The following is a 20,198-nucleotide window of genomic DNA, read 5'->3' as shown; positions in this document are numbered from 1 at the left end:
GTCACAGAGTCATATCAAATCTAATTCAATTGAAATAGCTTAATTACAGAAATCAAATACATTTTTATTTGTCACATACACATGGTTAGCAGATGTTAATGCGAGTGTAGCGAAATGCTTGTGCTTCTAGTTCCGTACAGTATCATGTACTCCATACCATCTACTGCATCTTGCCTATGCCGTTCTGTACCATCACTCATTCATATATTTTTATGCACATATTCTTCATCCCTTTACACTTGTGTGTATAAGGTAGTTGTTGTGAAATTGTTAGGTTAGATTACTCGTTGGTTATTGCTGCATTGTCAGAACTAAAAGCACAAGCATTTTGCTACACTCGCATTAACATCCGCTAACCATGTGTATGTGACACATAACATTAGATTTGATATGATTTGATAACATTCATTATGTACTCTATGAAAAGTTGATTCACATTCATCTGGATAATGAATCGTTATTCTGATTTGGGATTTTGACATTGTAGATAATTGGTCGACAACAGCAACAAAAATGTATCAAATGGACTAATTTACTGATATGGAATGGTTCAACTACCATAATGTGCCTAACAACACAGTAACACTAATTCATACACACACTACAGATCTATCTACATGGTCAAGAGAAGTGTCAGGTTCAAAGTGTTCATTTCTTCCACTTTGAACCTGTCATAGTGGGGTCATTAAAACAGCTCCATCAAGCCACCCAGACAACAAGCAGATAAGCTACTTAAGCCTTCCTACAGCAGTTTCCCCAGGCAGACATCTCTGTAGGAAAGACAGTGATTATCTGAGAATACCCTACACACAGAGAGACGCTGAGATAAACAGAATTACACAACGCACCTCGCTGCCTGCATCTATTCTAGCTAGATAAAATATGAGGTCATGAATGAAAGTTAAAGCTGGAGCTCTGTTCTTTGCAATCACACAAGGCACTTACGGATCGTGGTAAAGCCCATGCTTTGTAACAAGCTTTAGAGCCAGTGCATCAACCACTCATTGAGGGTAGGAGGGAGGGATGGTGTGTTTGTGTGTGTGTGTGTATGCCAAGTGTGGGGGGGGGGGGGGGGGGGTTCTAACAGTAAACAACCACTCAGTGCTGATGTGTCTCCTAAAGACATGCAGTCAACAACTGTAAAGTCAGTGGAAACCTCAATCAAGAGAAATAAAGAGGAGAACAGATGCATAGGAGTGGAGGGTCATGACACAAAGAGTTGGTTCCCCCCACAACTCCCTCAAGACCTCTACTTAAAACTCATTAGCAGGAGCTGAGTGGCAAAGGCCTTGTGCTCGCAGGCATATCTAATGGCATAATGAGCAAGAAAAGCCTTGCAATGACAAGGAAGTTAATGAGGTTTTCTGCTGATGAAGGGAATTCTTACAAAGGTAACTGGGATTTCCCTATCGCAGCAGCTTTAAATTGAGTTAGCTGAAAGCCTCAAACGCCACACAGCTACATATCTTAGTTGACTGTATTTTCCAGTATTTGAAAGAATACTGTTGTGTTAGTCTTTCCAACGCCGCATTGGACTAGTGGTGTTTCTTTGGATGAAATATATATTACAGCCGAGAGTGCTGACATTAAATCCATTTTATGTTTCACCTGGGCAGCCCAGAAAACACACAGAAACACTAGCTTTTACAGTAATTGGAGTAAACGTTCCATCCACTACATTTTAGAATAGAAAGTGGTTGCCAGAGAGCCTGCTGCTCGAACACATGCAGGCCTCTATCTCGCTGACATCTATTTTCAAATTACAACACACTATACTAATTAGAGTAATGAACTATTACCAAATCCCCTTGTTCAGATTTCCTAATGATGATAGTATCTGAGCTGTGCTATAATAACTGCTCTGCTTTGGTTACGCATCAACCACAGTAGTATCTGAGCCAGCCCAGTATGGTTCGGGTCGGCATGGTAATGTGAACAGGGTACTATTTCATTAACCATTAGTGTAAAAGGAGGTCCTCAACTACCTAGACCAGGGGGTATCTCCGGGCAAGGTGGTATGGGCTTGGTAGTGGGCGGCGTGTGGTTTCCCTCGGGTCGTACAGTGGGCAGCAGCTGGTCTGCGGTGGCCAGGTAGCTGGCGTAGGTGGCGTTGGGCCGGCTGAGGTTGTAGTAGTAGTGGTGTCCGCTGCGGCTGGCGTTGCGGCCGTTGTTGAAGCGGCTGAAGATCTGGTCGAAGCGCTGGCTGTAGACGTCGAAGTAGAGGATCATCATGATGACGAAGTGCACCAGGCAGAGCAGCAGGACAGCCTTGCAGATGCGCTCCAGTGTCCGGCCCAGCATCAGCCGAGTCATGGTCGAGACTGTCGCCCCTGCCGCACAGCCTTGGGCATCCACTCGGTCGGTCCCTCCCCTGGGCCTGGACTGCTGCACACTGGCTCCCACTATCACCTATGGAAGGACCAGGGAAAAACATGATGTTCAAATTAAATATATATTTTGTTGCCATTCAAGTGAATTAGGCCTAACACAGGAAAAGAGCAGTAGCCTTATCGAATTGTGTCTGTCCATCCTTTCTACAGTATATTATATGTCATGTACATGTTGAAAAGAAAAGACAAATCAAGGAATAAACCAACAGCACCCAATTTGGTAGTAAAATCCAATGTAGCCAATAGTCCTTTCCAGCCAACAATGTGATTTGAAAAACACATAAATATATCTGCCAGTAGCAATGAACTGGGTTCACAGGATGACCGAAAGGAGATCAGTTAGATAACAAAGCACCATCATGTTGGAGCTATCGTCTCTATGTGTAATCAGTGAAAACATGACCATGTTTATTAAAGACTGATGTAATGAGTCTCAAAACAACATCTGGAGTGAATCTGATGTGTGGTTCATGAGGAGAAGATGATCGCAGATGATTTTGAGCATTAGTGTCACATATGCAAAGAATGAGTTCAGTGTTGTCCATCTTAAGGACGTCTATTACATTTTAATCATTTAGCAGATGCTCTTATCGAGACATACAGGAGCAATTAGGGTTAAGTACCTTGCTCTAGGGCACATGAACAGATTTTTCACCAAGTGCATGATAGTGATGACAAGTTTCAAGTTGATAGACCACTGTGAAGTGGATTTGCAGTGGTTTAAATGGACAAATAAAATCTGATTTTGTACAATCCAAATATGGTGTCATTTGGTCCTATAGTTTATGAGAATATGTTTTGCGTATGCTAATATGCATCTACTGGTTTAGTGTGGCAAACTTTGAAGACATCATCGTTATTTTCTCAAACTCTTTAGGGACTATTATGATGAGTCCAAAGACCAAATTTGGAGTGAATCTGACTTTTAGTCCAAAAAGGCAGATAGTTATTATTATTTAGTTATTGTTATTTTAAGCATGAGCTTTACATAGTCAAAAAAGTTCATTGTTAATATTTTTAAGATGTCAAGGCCAAACTTAACACGGTTCTTCATGGGAATGTCTTTGATGACCATAAGTTTCAAGTTGATAGGCCATAGTGGAGCAGTGTTGGGGAAAGTATCCAACTGTCATACTTGAGTAAAAGTAAAGATACCTTAACAGAAAATAACTCAAGTAAAAGTGGAAGAACACCCAGTAAAAAACTACCAAGTAAAAGTGAAAGAACACCCAGTAAAAAACTACCAAGTAAAAGTGAAAGAACACCCAGTAAAAAACTACCAAGTAAAAGTGAAAGAACACCCAGTAAAAAACTACCAAGTAAAAGTTTTAATGTATTTGGTTTTAAATACGTAAGTATCAAAAGTTGTCACGCCCTGACCAGAGAGCCCTTGGGGTTCTCTATGGTGCAATAGGTCAAGCGCGTGACTAGGGGGTGTTCTAGTCTAGAATTTCTATGTTGGTGCGAGTATGGTTCCCAATTGGAGGCAGCTGATGATCGTTGATGATCGTGCGCAATGAACTTCACGTTAGTTTATTCTTTGTTGTTTTTTGAAGGTTCACTTTAATAAATATGTGGAACTCTACTCACGCTGCGCCTTGGTCCGCTCATTATGTATACGGCCAACGTAATAAAAGTAAATGTACAAGTATAAATCATTTCAAATTCCTTATATTAGGCAAAGCAGACGGCCACATTTACTAGGTTTTATTTATTTACGGATAGCCAGGGGCACGCTCCAACTCTCAGACATAATTTACAAATGAAGCATGTATTTAGTGAGTCCGCCAGTTTAGAGGCAGTAGGGATGACCAGGGATGTTCTCTTGATGAGTGTGAATTAGACCATTTTCTCTCCTGTTAAGCACTCATAACGTAACGGGTACTTTTGGGTGTCAGGGAAAATTATTAAATTAAAAAGTACATAATTTTCTTTAGGAATGTAGTGAAGTAAAAGTTAAGTATACTTGGATTTCCTGATTTATCAAAAACTCAGGCTTATCTAACCATTCCCTTAGCTTTTTTCAAACTATGTGAAGAGACGTACCATGGGCCTACACACTTGAATTTGGAGTTATTTTCCAAAATGTCCAAAACGGAGGAGAATATATCCTGGTGGACCTTATGGGTTTGATCAGCATGAGGAAAGACATCTACATACAAATTTTCAACTCTCTGGGTCAACAAGGTGGTGGATATGAGGATTTATGTGAGACTACGTGTAACAGAGCCACCTATAGGTCAATCGGTGCCAGTCCTTTTGACCAAATTACTCATGGCTTCTAGTTTCTGTGTGCCAAATTACCAATCTATTCTTGAGTTATTTGACCATGTCAAGAAGATTAAAAAAAATATAATATAAGAATAACAATTGATTTCACAGCTTCGCTGTCAATTTGTTTTTTCTATCAAGCAGAGAGAGAGAATTGTCTGAGCCAAGCAGAGAGGTGGGTGGTTTGTATGTAAACAGACTGAGCCTTTAGCCTGAGGGCTAACACCCTATGTGCTGCTCGATCCCCTGGCAGGATCACAGGTGGAAACATCAAGGGGAAAGCACCTGATATCACAGATTACTGCTTGGCTCAAGCGTGACAGATAAATAGATGTCCAAGCTGCAATGTAAAATCAAATCAAATTTGATTAGTCACATGTGCCGAATACAACAGTGAAATGCTTACTTACGAGCCCCTATCCAACAATGCAGTTAAAAAAAATATGGATAAGAATAATAAATAAAAGTAACAAGTAATTAAAAAGCAGCAGTAAAATAACAATAGTGAGACTATATACAGGGGGGTACCGGTACAGAGTCAATGTGCAGGGGCACCGGTTAGTTGAGGTAATATGCACACATAGGTAGAGTTATTAAAGTGACTATGCCTAGATGATAACAAAAGAGAATAGCAGCGGTGTAAAAGAGGGGGCAATGCAACTAGTTGGAGCGAGTGGGTTGGAGCGAGTGGTCGCATCTGCACGTCGCTCCAACGGGTAGTATAACTTTTTCATTATATTTCATTATATCACAACGGTTTGATTTGTCTTATCTTAGCAATTTCTTCTCAGCTAGCTACATAGCCGTCTTTGTATCAAAGATAATTGCGTAATTATCGTATTTCGCCGTCCTAACGTAGTCTTCACTAGCCAGCTAGCTAACGTCCACTGATTAGCTGCACTGAGAAACTATTACTATTACACTCAACTGAACGACTTGATTAGTTTAGTGTCAGCTACCTACATAGCTGTCTTTGCTGTCTTCGTATCATCGTATCCAATATAATTGTGTTGTTTAGGTTTAGAGTGTGTAGTCTTAGAGTGATTATCTTAATTTACCGAGGTTAGCTAGCCAGCTATTTGTCGTCCTTAACGTAGGTGACTCTGCTAGCTAGCCAACTCTGCTAGCTAGCCAACAGCTAGCCAACGCTAGCCAACGTCTTCTGTATAGAACTCAACTACCCGGTCGCATTCACAGGTTGTATCACTTTTTCACTTCATTTCATTACAGTACAACGGTTTGATTTGTTTGATCGTAGCTAGCTACTTAGCTAGCTACATAGCCGTCTTTGTATCAAAGATAATTGTGTAGTCTAGAGCGATTTTCTAGGTTCGCTAGCCATCTATTGTCGTTCTTTTAACGCAACGTAACGTAAACAACACTGCTAGCTAGCCTGCTAGCCCCGAATAGCAACACTGCAGAAACTATTACACTCAACGGAACGACTTGATTAGTGTAGTGTCAACAACGCACCCACTGCCAGCTGGCCTACTTCAGCAGTACTGTATCATTTTAATCATTTTAGTCAATAAGATTCTTGCTATGTAGCTTAACTTTCTGAACATTCGAGACGTTTAGTCCACTTGTCATTCCAATCTCCTTTGCATTAGCGTAGCCTCTTCTGTAGCCTGTCAACTATGTGTCTGTTTATCCCTGTTCTCTCCTCTCTGCACAGACCATACAAACGCTCCACACCGCGTGGCCGCGGCCACCCTACTCTGGTCGTCCCAGCGCGCACGACCCACGTGGAGTTCCAGGTCTCCGGTAGCCTCTGGAACTGCCAATCTGCGGTCAACAAGGCAGAGTTCATCTCAGCCTATGCCTCCCTCCAGTCCCTCGACTTCTTGGCACTGACGGAAACATGGATCACCACAGACAACACTGCTACTCCTACTGCTCTCTCTTCGTCCGCCCACGTGTTCTCGCACACCCCGAGAGCGTCTGGTCAGCGGGGTGGTGGCACCGGGATCCTCATCTCTCCCAAGTGGTCATTCTCTCTTTCTCCCCTTACCCATCTGTCTATCGCCTCCTTTGAATTCCATGCTGTCACAGTTACTAGCCCTTTCAAGCTTAACATCCTTATCATTTATCGCCCTCCAGGTTCCCTCGGAGAGTTCATCAATGAGCTTGATGCCTTGATAAGCTCCTTTCCTGAGGACGGCTCACCTCTCACAGTTCTGGGTGACTTTAACCTCCCCACGTCTACCTTTGACTCTTTCCTCTCTGCCTCCTTCTTTCCACTCCTCTCCTCTTTTGACCTCACCCTCTCACCTTCCCCCTACTCACAAGGCAGGCAATACGCTCGACCTCTTCTTTACTAGATGCTGTTCTTCCACTAACCTCACTGCAACTCCCCTCCAAGTCTCCGACCACTGCCTTGTATCCTTTTCCCTCTCGCTCTCATCCAACACCTCCCACACTGCCCCTACTCGGATGGTATCGCGCCGTCCCAACCTTCGCTCTCTCTCCCCCGCTACTCTCTCCTCTTCCATCCTATCATCTCTTCCCTCCGCTCAAACCTTCTCCCACCTATCTCCTGATTCTGCCTCCTCAACCCTCCTCTCCTCCCTCTCTGCATCCCTTGACTCTCTATGTCCCCTATCCTCCAGGCCGGCTCGGTCCTCCCCTCCCGCTCCGTGGCTCGATGACTCATTGCGAGCTCACAGAACAGGGCTCCGGGCAGCCGAGCGGAAATGGAGGAAAACTCGCCTCCCTGCGGACCTGGCATCCTTTCACTCCCTCCTCTCTACATTTTCCTCCTCTGTCTCTGCTGCTAAAGCCACTTTCTACCACGCTAAATTCCAAGCATCTGCCTCTAACCCTAGGAAGCTCTTTGCCACCTTCTCCTCCCTCCTGAATCCTCCGCCCCCTCCCCCCCCTCCTCCCTCTCTGCAGATGACTTCGTCAACCATTTTGAAAAGAAGGTCGACGACATCCGATCCTCGTTTGCTAAGTCAAACGACACCGCTGGTTCTGCTCACACTGCCCTACCCTGTGCTCTGACCTCTTTCTCCCCTCTCTCTCCAGATGAAATCTCGCGTCTTGTGACGGCCGGCCGCCCAACAACCTGCCCGCTTGACCCTATCCCCTCCTCTCTTCTCCAGACCATTTCCGGAGACCTTCTCCCTTACCTCACCTCGCTCATCAACTCATCCCTGACCGTTGGCTACGTCCCTTCCGTCTTCAAGAGAGCGAGAGTTGCACCCCTTCTGAAAAAACCTACACTCGATCCCTCCGATGTCAACAATTACAGACCAGTATCCCTTCTTTCTTTTCTCTCCAAAACTCTTGAACGTGCCGTCCTTGGCCAGCTCTCCCGCTATCTCTCTCTGAATGACCTTCTTGATCCAAATCAGTCAGGTTTCAAGACTAGTCATTCAACTGAGACTGCTCTCCTCTGTATCACGGAGGCGCTCTGCACTGCTAAAGCTAACTCTCTCTCCTCTGCTCTCATCCTTCTAGATCTATCGGCTGCCTTCGATACTGTGAACCATCAGATCCTCCTCTCCACCCTCTCCGAGTTGGGCATCTCCGGCGCGGCCCACGCTTGGATTGCGTCCTACCTGACAGGTCGCTCCTACCAGGTGGCGTGGCGAGAATCTGTCTCCTCACCACGCGCTCTCACCACTGGTGTCCCCCAGGGCTCTGTTCTTGGCCCTCTCCTATTCTCGCTATACACCAAGTCACTTGGCTCTGTCATAACCTCACATGGTCTCTCTTATCATTGCTATGCAGACGACACACAATTAATCTTCTCCTTTCCCCCTTCTGATGACCAGGTGGCGAATCGCATCTCTGCATGTCTGGCAGACATATCAGTGTGGATGACGGATCACCACCTCAAGCTGAACCTCGGCAAGACGGAGCTGCTCTTCCTCCCGGGGAAGGACTGCCCGTTCCATGATCTCGCCATCACGGTCGACAACTCCATTGTGTCCTCCTCCCAGAGCGCCAAGAACCTTGGCGTGATCCTGGACAACACCCTGTCGTTCTCTACTAACATCAAGGCGGTGGCCCGTTCCTGTAGGTTCATGCTCTACAACATCCGCAGAGTACGACCCTGCCTCACACAGGAAGCGGCGCAGGTCCTAATCCAGGCACTTGTCATCTCCCGTCTGGATTACTGCAACTCGCTGTTGGCTGGGCTCCCTGCCTGTGCCATTAAACCCCTTCAACTCATCCAGAACGCCGCAGCCCGTCTGGTGTTCAACCTTCCCAAGTTCTCTCACGTCACCCCGCTCCTCCGTTCACTCCACTGGCTTCCAGTTGAAGCTCGCATCCGCTACAAGACCATGGTGCTTGCCTACGGAGCTGTGAGGGGAACGGCACCTCAGTACCTCCAGGCTCTGATCAGGCCCTACACCCAAACAAGGGCACTGCGTTCATCCACCTCTGGCCTGCTCGCCTCCCTACCACTGAGGAAGTACAGCTCCCGCTCAGCCCAGTCAAAACTGTTCGCTGCCCTGGCCCCCCAATGGTGGAACAAACTCCCTCACGACGCCAGGACAGCGGAGTCAATCACCACCTTCCGGAGACACCTGAAACCCCACCTCTTTAAGGAATACCTAGGATAGGTTAAGTAATCCCTCTCACCCCACCCCCCCTAAGTTTTAGATGCACTATTGTTAAGTGACTGTCCCACTGGATGTCATAAGGTGAATGCACCAATTTGTAAGTCGCTCTGGATAAGAGCGTCTGCTAAATGACTTAAATGTAAATGTAAATGACTTAAATGGGTAGCCATTTGATTAGATGTTCAGGAGTCAATATTAATAACTATAACGAGGCTACATACAGGGGGTACCGATACCGAGTCAATGTGCGGGGGTACAGGTTAGTTGAGGTAATTTGTACATGTAGGTAGGGTTAAATGGACTATGCATATATAATAAACAGCGAATAGCAACAGTGTAAAAACAAAGGGGGGGAGGGGAGGTGTCAATGTAAATAGTCGAGGTGGCAATTTGATTAATTGTTCAGCAGTCTTATGGCTTGGGAGTAGAAGCTTTTAAGGAGCCTTTTGGACCTAGACTTGGCGCTCTGGTACCGCTTGCCGTGCTGTAGAACTTTTTTGAGGAACTGAGGACCCACACCAAATCTTTTCATTCTCCTGCGGGAGAAAAGGCGTTGTCATGCCCTGTTCACGACTGTCTTGGTGTGTTTGGACACCAAGGAACTTGAAACTCTCGACCCGCTCCACTACAGCCCCATCGATGTGAATGGGGGCGTGTTCGGCCCTCCTTTTTCTGTAGTCCACGATCAGCTCATTTGTCTTGCTCACGTTGAGGGAGAGGTTGTTGTCCTGGCACCACACTGCCAGGTCCGTGACCTCTTCCCTATTGGCTATCTCATCATTATCAGTGATCAGGCCTACCACTATTGTGTCGTCAGCAAACTTGATGATGGTGTTGGAGTCGTGCTTGGTCATGCGGTCGTGGGTGAACAGGGAGTACAGGAAGGGACTAAGCACGCACCCCAGAGGGGCCCCAGTGTTGAGGATCAACTTGGCAGATGTGTTGTTGCCTATCCTTACCACCTGGGTGTGGCCCGTCAAAGTGTAGGATCCAGTTGCAGAGGGGGGTGTTTAGTCCCAGGGTCCTTAGCTTAGTGATGAACATTATGAGCACTATGGTGTTGAACACTGAGCTGTAGTCAATGAACAGCATTCTCACATAGGTGTTCCTTTTGTCCAGGTGGGAAAGGGCAGTGTGGAGTGCGAGTGAGATTTCGGCATCTGTGGATCTGTAGGAGCAGTATGTGAATTGGAGTGGATCTAGGGTTTCTGGGATGATTGTGTTGATGTGAGCCAAGACCAGCCTTTCAAAGCACTTCATGGCTACCGACGTATGTGCTATGGGGTGGTTTAGGCAGGTTACCTTCAGTTTCTTGGAACACCACTATCAACGTCAGAACCAACTCTCTCTCACCCAGTCTGGACTCACGCATTGGTTGTCTCGCAGACTTGCACACAAAAACAATACAGTGATGCTGTCTATTTGATGAGGAAGCTATAAATGATGTACCAAACATTCTGCTGTTGCTGTAACTCCCTAGTAGTTTACAGACAATATGACAGACTTCTAAGGCAAACTTCAAATATTCTAACATATTGACTGACCTGTAGTTGTAAGTTCAGTAATAAATTGACTTGGCGAAGATCCTCTGTATTTCAATCAGAATGCCAAATGCTGTCTCAAAGAACAATTTTGTACATCCAAAAGTACAGTTGTAATTATTGTAAAATATTCACCAGAGCAAGACTGACCTCATGGAGGAGTAGGCTAGTTGGTGAAAGCTTTAGAAGTCTTATCATCTCTACATTAAGAATAGGCCACTCTAGACGGCTGCAACACCATACTGTTAACCAGCATGAGGTCAAACAAAGACAGATTAACCTTTAGAAAGCCCACACAAGTTTAGCACTTCTCTCACTAACATTAAAGGCAAGGCAACATCATTTGGAATAAAACATAATGCAAACTTCTTTTTTACAATAACATGTCTAAGCTAAAAAGAGCACAGGCTTTAGCACTAGAGAACGTCAACACGGGATCAAGATAATGGTTTAGAAGCCAGTGTCTAATGAATAGTTAATTCCATACCCTTGGACACTAAATGGATGCTGATAACTCTTTTAGGCTTTCAGATTTAACCAACACACCAGTAAAGTCCTACAAATGTGCTGGCAACAAACGTCTACATCATGTGTATGTTCAAATTTGAATAGCGTGTTGGCTCTTGATGTGGCTCCTAGTTAATCTTTCAGTGAATAATTCAGGATAAAATAGCTAGTTAGTCTCTCTACCAAAACCATCTCCACTGTGACAGATATATTAAGACTAAATGTCGTAAACAACAATGATACTGGCCATTACAAGTTATTTACCACCTTATTGGCATCGGCTGGCTATTGCTGCAGCGATGATGAGTAATATCTTCAATCCCTGTTATTTTGTTTATGGTGTCACCTCCGCTCTGCACAGATTACTGTTATCACTCAAAGCTGTCAATTAGGAGTCTTACACTTACGCAGTAATGTTACAATGGATGTGTTTAAACTCCAAACAACCCTAATAACAGTGAGAGCGAACAGTACCCACAAAATCAATGGCAGTTCATGTGCCTTATTGGGTGAGTCATCATCTGTAGAGTTTAAGATTTGACATAAACCAAGGATTTGTGGCTGACCTACTATTAAAGTGCTTTCAGAAAGTATTCATACCGCTTGACTTATTCCACATTTTGTTGTGTTAAAGTCTAAATTCAAAATGCATTAAAAAAAAAAAAATCTCTCACCCATCCACACACACAATACCCCATAATGACAGCGAAAACTTTGTTTTTTATATTTTGGCAAATGTATTGAAAATTAAATATCCAATTTACATAAGTATATACACCCCTGAGTCAATACTTTGTATAAACACCTTTGGCGGCAATTACAGCTGAGTCTTTTGGGGTAAGTCTCTAATAGTTTGCACACCTGGATTGTACAGAATTTGCCCATTATCTTCACAAAATTCTTCAAGCTCTGTCAATTTGATTGTTGATCATTGCTAGACAGCCATTTTCATCTCTTGCCATAGATTTCCAAGACGATTTATGTCAAAACCGTAACTAGGCCACTCAGGAACATTTAATGTCGTCTTGGTAAGCAACTCCAGTGTAGATTTGGCCTTGTGTTTTAGATTACTGTCCTGCTGAAAGGTGAATGTCTCCCAGTGTGTCACGCCCTGACCATAGAGAGCCCTTGTTTCTCTATGGTGTAGTAGGTCATGGTGTGACTAGGGGGTATTCTAGTTTATAATTTCTATGTTCTGTTCTAGTTTATATTTTCTATGTTGGTGTTTTGTATGATTCCCAATTAGAGGCAGCTGGTAATTGTTGTCTCTAATTGGGGATCATATTTAAGTAGCTATTGTCATGATGGTCGAACCAAGGCGCAGCGTACTTCGAGTTCCACATATTTGAATGAAAGTGAAACTTAAGCTAATACAAAACAAAATAAAGAATAGACGAACCGTGATGACAATGCAGTGCGAGCAGGCAACTAAACATAAACAATATCCCATAACCCACAGGTGGAAAAAATGCAACTTAAGTATGATCCCCAATTAGAAACAACGATTACCAGCTGCCTCTAATTGGGAATCATACACAAACACCAACATAGAACAATAAACCTAGAACCCCACATAGAAATAATAAACTAGACTAAACACCCCTAGTCACGCCCTGACCTACTCTACCATAGAAAATACAGGCTTTATATGGTCAGGACACGATAGCTACAGTGCCTTGCGAAAGTATTCAGCCCCCTTGAACTTTGCGACCTTTTGCCACATTTCAGGCTTCAAACATAAAGATATAAAACTGTATTTTTTTGTGAAGAATCAACAACAAGTGGGACACAATCATGAAGTGGAACGACATTTATTGGATATTTCAAACCTTTTTAACAAATCAAAAACTGAAGAATACTTTCGCAAGGCACTGTATTTTTCCCACCTGTGTTTGTGCATGTGAACCACGTAGTCACGTTTAGTTGTTCATTTATTGATATATTTTGTTTTGTTTAAGTTTATCTTTGTATTAAATATGTGGAACTCAACATCTGCTGAAGCCTTGGTCCCATTCTTACGACAGCCGTGACACAGTGTCTGTTGGAAAACAGATTGAACCAGGTTTTCCTCTAGGATTTTTGCTGTGCTTATAGCTATATTTTGTATCTTTTTATCCTAAAACACTCCCTAGTCTTTGACAGTGACAAGCATACCCATAACATGATGCATCCACCACCATGCTTCAAAATATGAAGAGTGGTACTCAGTGATGTGTTGAGTTGGATTTGCCCCAAACATAAAGCTTTGTATTCAGGACTAGAAGTACATCTTATAGCAAATTTTCTTTGCAGTATTACTTAAGTGCATTGTTCCAAAAAGGATGGATGTTTTGGACTACTTTTATTTTGTACAGGCTTCATTCTTTGTCATTTAAGTTAGTAGTGTGGCGTAACTACAATGATCCATCCCCAGTTTACTCATACACAACCATTAAACTCACCATTGGCCTCTTGGTAAAATCCCTGAGCAGTTTCCTTCCTCTCCGGCAACTGAGTTAGGATGGACGCTTTTATCTTTGTATTGACTGGGTGCATTGATACACCATCCAAAACCTAATTAACAACTTCACCATGCTTCACCATCAAGGGATATTCAGCATTTTTGTATATATACATATATGTTTATCTACTGTAGCTACCAATTGGCCCTTCTTTGCAAGGCATTGAAAAACCTTCCGTTCTTTGTGCTTGAATCTCTTGTTTGAAATTCACTACACCATAGAGGGACCTTACTGATAATTGTATCATGTTAATCACTATTACTGAACACGGAATCAGTCCTTATTATGTGATTTGTTAAGCACATTTTTACTCCTGAACTTATTCAGGCTTGCCATAACAAAGCGGTTGAGAATATTTATCAACTCAAGACATTTCAGCTTGACATTTTTTATACATTTCTAAAATGTTCTACAAACAAAATTCGAATTTGACATTATGGGGTATAGATGTGGTAGAGGTCAATGGAACTCGACCAAAACTATGGAAATGCCATGGAAACTCGTGAGAGAAAGATGCCGTGGGGGAAAGATCCCGAATCTCCAAATTGCCCCCAGCAATTTAGGCATTTAGGCTATTGTTTATGTGTGTATTTTACACTATGCTGAGGTGAAAATCGGAGTATAATGCTTGTATAGATGTCAACCCCAATACATGTTCATATCATCGTCACCAATCAACTCCACTACAGTTAAAAACAACTTGGACTACCACCACTGATTTCTGTATGCTAATACAGATATGCTACCAGCTTACACGGATGAGAGTTAGAATTTAGAAGTCATTTCTTCTAAACCTGAAAAGGGACTACTTCTAAATCAAAAACAGCCAAATACATGTATATCCAAATCAGACTTTAGTAACAACATTGTGGTCCTCTTATAATACATAAAACATGATGGATTTGACTAATATCCACTTTGTTAGATCAGTTTGTTGAATGTGCGCCAAACCGTCGTCCTTCTTCTAACCCCCGTGTCGTCTGCGTTCCCCGTTGACCTCTTTACCACATCTATTGCATGTAGATCAGTGACACATTTTTTTATTTCATCGATTTTAAATTCAGGCTGTAACAACAACATTTGGAAAAAGTAAAGGGGTGTGAATACTTTCTGAAGGCACTGTAGATTACAAAGTACTCAGTGAATTGTTTACATCGTGTTAAAGAGCAAAAGCAAATTCAGAGCAGCGGTGAGAGATGGTTAAGTAGTAGGTTAGATATTTAGAGTATAGCCCTTAAGCAATAGTACTCCACTGTTAAATTGTTTTTGTCAACACAGCTGGGGGAATGCCGATGTGAAATAAAAAATATAAACTCCAGATGTGAATAACTTTGTTATTTCTGTCTTTATATTATTATTTTTCATGTCACTATTTCATTATTACTCAATAATGAGCAGTTGTCAGACAGAGAAATGTGTTAACAGCCTCCCTGCTGTGATGAAGGAGATGTCCAAAAATGTGGCGTTTTAAAAGGGAAAACGTTGGGTAGGATTCTAACCTCTCCCTGCTCTGCTCTGCTCCAAGGCCCCGGGCCCTAGTGCATCCCACCACCCAGCCCTCATGGCCTCATCAAATATGCATTAGACATGGTACACTTGATAACATTGGGCAAAAGTGTAGCATTTGAGCATTTCCAGCACTAATGTAGTAAGCATTGGTTTCTCTTTAGCTTGACACCTCAAAAACATTCAAACACCGCAGTGCTATATCATTTACATCGTCATGACAAAGTATACTGAACAGAAATATCAATCCAACATGTAAAGTGTTGGTCCCATTTTCTATGAGCTGAAATAAAAGAAGCTGATTAAACAGCATGATCATTACACAGGTGCACCTTGTGCTGGGGACAATAAAATGCCACTCGGGGCCTCCCGGGTGGTGCAGTGGTTAAGGGCGCTGTACTGCAGCACCAGCTGTGCCATCAGAGACTCTGGGTTCGCGCCCAGGCTCTGTCGTAACCGGTCGCGACTGTGATTTGGTGTGTATTATCACTTTAAAACCACTCTCAGAGGGTGTGTCAGTGGGAGTTGAATGGCTCACATACATAATCCATGTCTCAATTGTCTCAAGGATTACAAATTATTCTTTAACCTGTCTCCTCCTCTTCATCTACACTGATTGAAGAGGATTTAACAGTGACATCAATAGCAATCATAGCTTTCACCTGGATTCACCTGGTCAGTCTGTCATGGAAATGTTCCTGATGTTGTGTATACTCAGTGTAAGCACCCACCTATTATTTGACTAGAAAAAAAGAATAACTAACTTGTGCCATATGCCAGTTTCCAACAAACAAGTCCTCATGCATGTATGAGGGGCATTATTCATAGTTAATGTATACTGTGTGCTCAGTGAGGGAGGGATATGTAATGATGGCTGAATTTATGTCCTTCTGGTGCGACCTGTAGGTATGTACTTCACAGAATCTGGTTTTACGTTGATAGGAGTGCCGAGGTAATTTCTTTCACATGATCTGTGCAATAAAATGGGGAGCATGTAATGATGTATGTGTCGTGTGACATTGAGGACTGATTATCATGTTCATAGCATAGTGAAGATAATAGCAATTCTGTAATGTATTGTATTAATTAACTTCATATTGCAGTATAATTGAGCAAATAAATCACATGTACACCCGCTCAGAAAGGCTAGCTGTACTTAAGGCACTTTCCACACAATGATTTTCACAATTGCCTATATCATTCAAAATGTGTTGGCAGGCGTAATGCCTAAACATAGCCCTGGTCATCCTGTAAACGGGTCATGCTGTGTAGAAAACACACTGATGAGTTGCTCCCTTGATAACACAGCCACTGCTGCCTGTCACCCCTGTATGTACACGCTGTTTTGGTAACACATCAAACTCGCTGCAGCGCAGATCTGGGTCACCCAAAATAGTGTGACAACACAACACTGAGCTTGGTGACATGTCCATTGTCAAAATGAGCAGATGCAATAGAAATGTTCTTTGTCCACATGCTTCTGCTTACTTGCTTATTCTAAGATACTTGGTTAGATTTAGGCCTATTTATAGATTTATGTTGAAAATGTATCACACCATTATGCAGATAATTGCCACCTGATAAGGGTGTAAATGGAATAGAATGAATTAGAAGCTGTCGGCCTACAAAATGTACAACATGTTGAAAATGCAAAGGAGGCATGGCGATATTCTAATGCAGCGTTTACCAAACTAGGGGTCGCCTGATTTGAAAATGGGGTCACGAGAGAACTCAAATGAAATAGATACAATTGCGCTTGGTTCATAGAACCGGGGTTATGTCAGTAACCTCCGGTAACCGCTAGATGCGGTTGTAACAGTTTCCCTACAAATGTGGCTCTATCTTTTGAACCGTTTAAAGTACAAAATAATATGACACCATCACTGAAAGTGTCATGTTTTGTCATATATTGTCTTGTCATTATGCTTTCCCTTCTGTTCGTTTCCCCCTGCTGGTCTTATTAGGTTCGTTCCCTTTTTCTATCCCTCTCTCTCCCCCTCTCTCTCTCTCCTCTCTCTATCGTTCCGTTCCTGCTCCCAGCTGTTCCTCATTCTCCTAACTCACTCATTTAGTCTTTTTACACCTGTTCCCTATTTTGTCTTCTGATTAGAGTCCCTATTTCTCCCCTTGTTTTCCACTTCTGTCCTTGTCGGATCCTTGTCTATTGTTCACCGTGCTGTGTCTATGTATCGCCCTGTCGTGTCGTGTTTCCCTCAGATGCTGCGTGGTGAGCAGGTGTCTGAGTCTGCTACGTTCAAGTGCCTTCCCGAGGCAACCTGCAGTTCAAGATCAAGTCTCCAGTCGGTTCTCGTCATTACGAGTGGAAATTGTTTTATTTGATTGTATTTTTACTTTACTGGATTAAAGACTCTGTTTTCGCCAAGTCGCTTTTGGGTCCTCATTCACCTGCATAACAGAAGGATCCGACCAAGAATGGACCCAGCGGCTATGGATTCTCTCTACTCTACTCTCGAGCTCCAGGGAGCGATGCTCGGCAGACACGAGCAGGAATTGTCTGCTGCTCGGCTTGCCGTTGAGACCCTGGCCGCTCAGGTCTCCGACCTCTCAGGACAGTATCAGAGTCTTCGTCTCGTGCCACCAGCTACTTCCGGGTCTTCCGAGCCTCCGGAACCTAGGGTTAATAACCCACCATGTTATTCTGGGCAGCCCACTGAGTGCCGCTCCTTTCTCACCCAGTGTGATATAGTGTTCTCTCTCCAACCCAACACATACTCAAGAGAGAGCTCGGATTGCCTACGTCATATCACTCCTTACTGGTCGGGCTCGGCAGTGGGGCACAGCTATCTGGGAGGCAAGCGCTGAGTGTACTAACAATTATCTGAACTTTAAAGAGGAGATGATAAGAGTTTTTGATCGCTCAGTTTTTGGGAAAGAAGCTTCCTGGTCCCTGTCTTCCCTATGTCAAGGTAATCGATCCATAACGGATTACTCTATAGAGTTTCGCACTCTTGCTGCCTCCAGTAACTGGAACGAGCAGGCGTTGCTCGCTCGTTTTCTGGAGGGACTCCACGCTAAGGTTAAGGATGAGATTCTCTCTCGGGAGGTTCCATCCAGCGTGGATTCTTTGATTGAACTCGCTATTCGCATTGAACGACGGGTAGATCTTCGTCACCGAGCTCATAGAAGAGAGCTCGCGTTAACTGTGTCTCCCCTCTCTCCGATACTACCGTCTTTCCCCACTGACTCAGGTGTTGAGCCCATGCAGCTGGGGGGTATTCGCATCTCGACTAAGGAGAGGGAACGGAGAATCACCAACCGCCTCTGTCTCTATTGCGGTTCCGCTGGTCATTTTGTCATTTCATGTCCAGTTAAAGGCCAGAGCTCATCAGTAAGCGGAGGGCGACTGATAAGCGCTACTAGACGGTCCTCTCCGTCAAGTACATGTACTACTTTACCGGTCCATCTACACTGGACCGGATCGGCAGCTTCCTGCAGTGCATTAATAGACTCTGGGGCAGAGGGCTGTTTTATGGACGAAGCCTGGGCGCGGGAACATGACATTCCTCTCAGACAGTTAGGGAGCCCACGGTCATGTTTGCCTTGGATGGTAGTCCTCTCCCCAGTATATTATGTGAAACACTACCTTTAACCCTCACTGTATCTGGTAACCATAGTGAGACCATTTCTTTTTTGATTTTTTGTTCACCTTTTACACCTGTTGTTTTGGGTCATCCCTGGCTAGTGTGTCATAATCCTTCTTTTGATTGGTCTAGTAATTCTATCCTTTCCTGGAACGTTTCTTGTCATGTGAAGTGTTTAATGTCTGCTATTTCTCCTGTTTGTTCTGTCCCCTCTTCTCAGGAGGAACCTGGTGATTTGACAGGAGTGCCGGAGGAGTATCATGGTCTGCGCACGGTCTTCAGTCGGTCCAGAACCAACTCCCTTCCTCCTCACCGGTCGTATGATTGTTGTCCTGTTCTCTTCAAGAAGCGTTTTGCATCCGCTCCTATCCTTGTTGCACCTGACGTCACTAAACCGTTTATTGTTGAGGTTGACGCGTCGGGGGTGGGCGTGGGAGCCATTCTGTCCCAGCGCTCCGATACTGACGATGGGGTCCACCCTTGTGCGTATTTTTCTCATCGCCTGTCACCGTCGGAACGTAACTATGATGTGGCTAACCGCGAACTGCTCGCCATCCGTTTAGCCCTAGGCAAATGGCGACAGTGGTTGGAGGGGGCGACCGTTCCTTTTGTCGTTTGGACTGACCAAAAGAATTTTGAGTACATCCGTTATGCCAAACGACTGAATGCGCGTCATGCTCGTTGGGCGTTGTTTTTCGCTCGTTTCGAGTTCGTTATTTCTTATTGCCCGGGTACTAAGAACACCAAGCCTCATGCTTTATCCCGTCTCTTTAGTTCTTCTGTGGCTTCTACCGATCCCGAGGGATCCTTCCTGTTGGGCGTGTTGTCGGGTTGACTGTCTGGGGAATTGAGAGACAGGTTAAGCAAGCACTCACGCACACTGCGTCGCCGCGCGCTTGTCCTAGTAACCTTCTTTTCGTTCCTGTTTCTACTCGTCTGGCTGTTCTTCAGTGGGCTCACTCTGCCAAGTTAGCTGGCCATCCCGGCGTTCGGGGTACGCTTGCTTCTATTCGCCAGCGGTTTTGGTGGCCTACTCAGGAGCGTGACACGCGCCGTTTCGTGGCTGCGTGTTCAGACTGCGCGCAGAAGAAGTCTGGTAATTTTTTTCTGCTTCTGCTCCTGGTCTTGCTGGGTCTCAGTCTGTTCCCTGCCATCGCATCTCTCCTGTTCTTGTTCCTGCCCTTGCTGTGTCTCAGTCTGTCCCTAGTTGTTACTCTCCTGGCCTGTTTGGTCCTGTTTGCTCTAAAGCTTTCAGTTCTCTACCCGTGTCTCATTTTTTTTTTTAGAGTAGTACCCTAGTTTCCCT

General features: G+C 44.1%; 1 protein-coding gene across 1 annotated transcript in view; it reads right to left on the bottom strand.

Annotated features, from left to right (window-relative positions):
- LOC124009391 (beta-1,4-galactosyltransferase 2-like) overlaps positions 1 to 20,198 on the bottom strand; it is a 162,360-nt gene that overhangs the window by 127,593 nt on the left and 14,569 nt on the right. The window contains exon 2 of the mRNA XM_046321184.1: positions 1,986 to 2,409. Within this exon, the coding sequence (XP_046177140.1) occupies positions 1,986 to 2,313 (328 nt within the window). The 5' untranslated portion in view covers positions 2,314 to 2,409. The remainder of the gene's footprint in view (positions 1 to 1,985; positions 2,410 to 20,198) is intronic.

The sequence above is a fragment of the Oncorhynchus gorbuscha genome, linkage group LG22 (assembly GCF_021184085.1).
Source record: "Oncorhynchus gorbuscha isolate QuinsamMale2020 ecotype Even-year linkage group LG22, OgorEven_v1.0, whole genome shotgun sequence".
Lineage (NCBI taxonomy): Eukaryota > Metazoa > Chordata > Actinopteri > Salmoniformes > Salmonidae > Oncorhynchus > Oncorhynchus gorbuscha.
The sequence above is the reverse complement of the archived record's forward strand: the minus strand, read 5'-3'. Positions and strand labels throughout refer to the sequence as shown.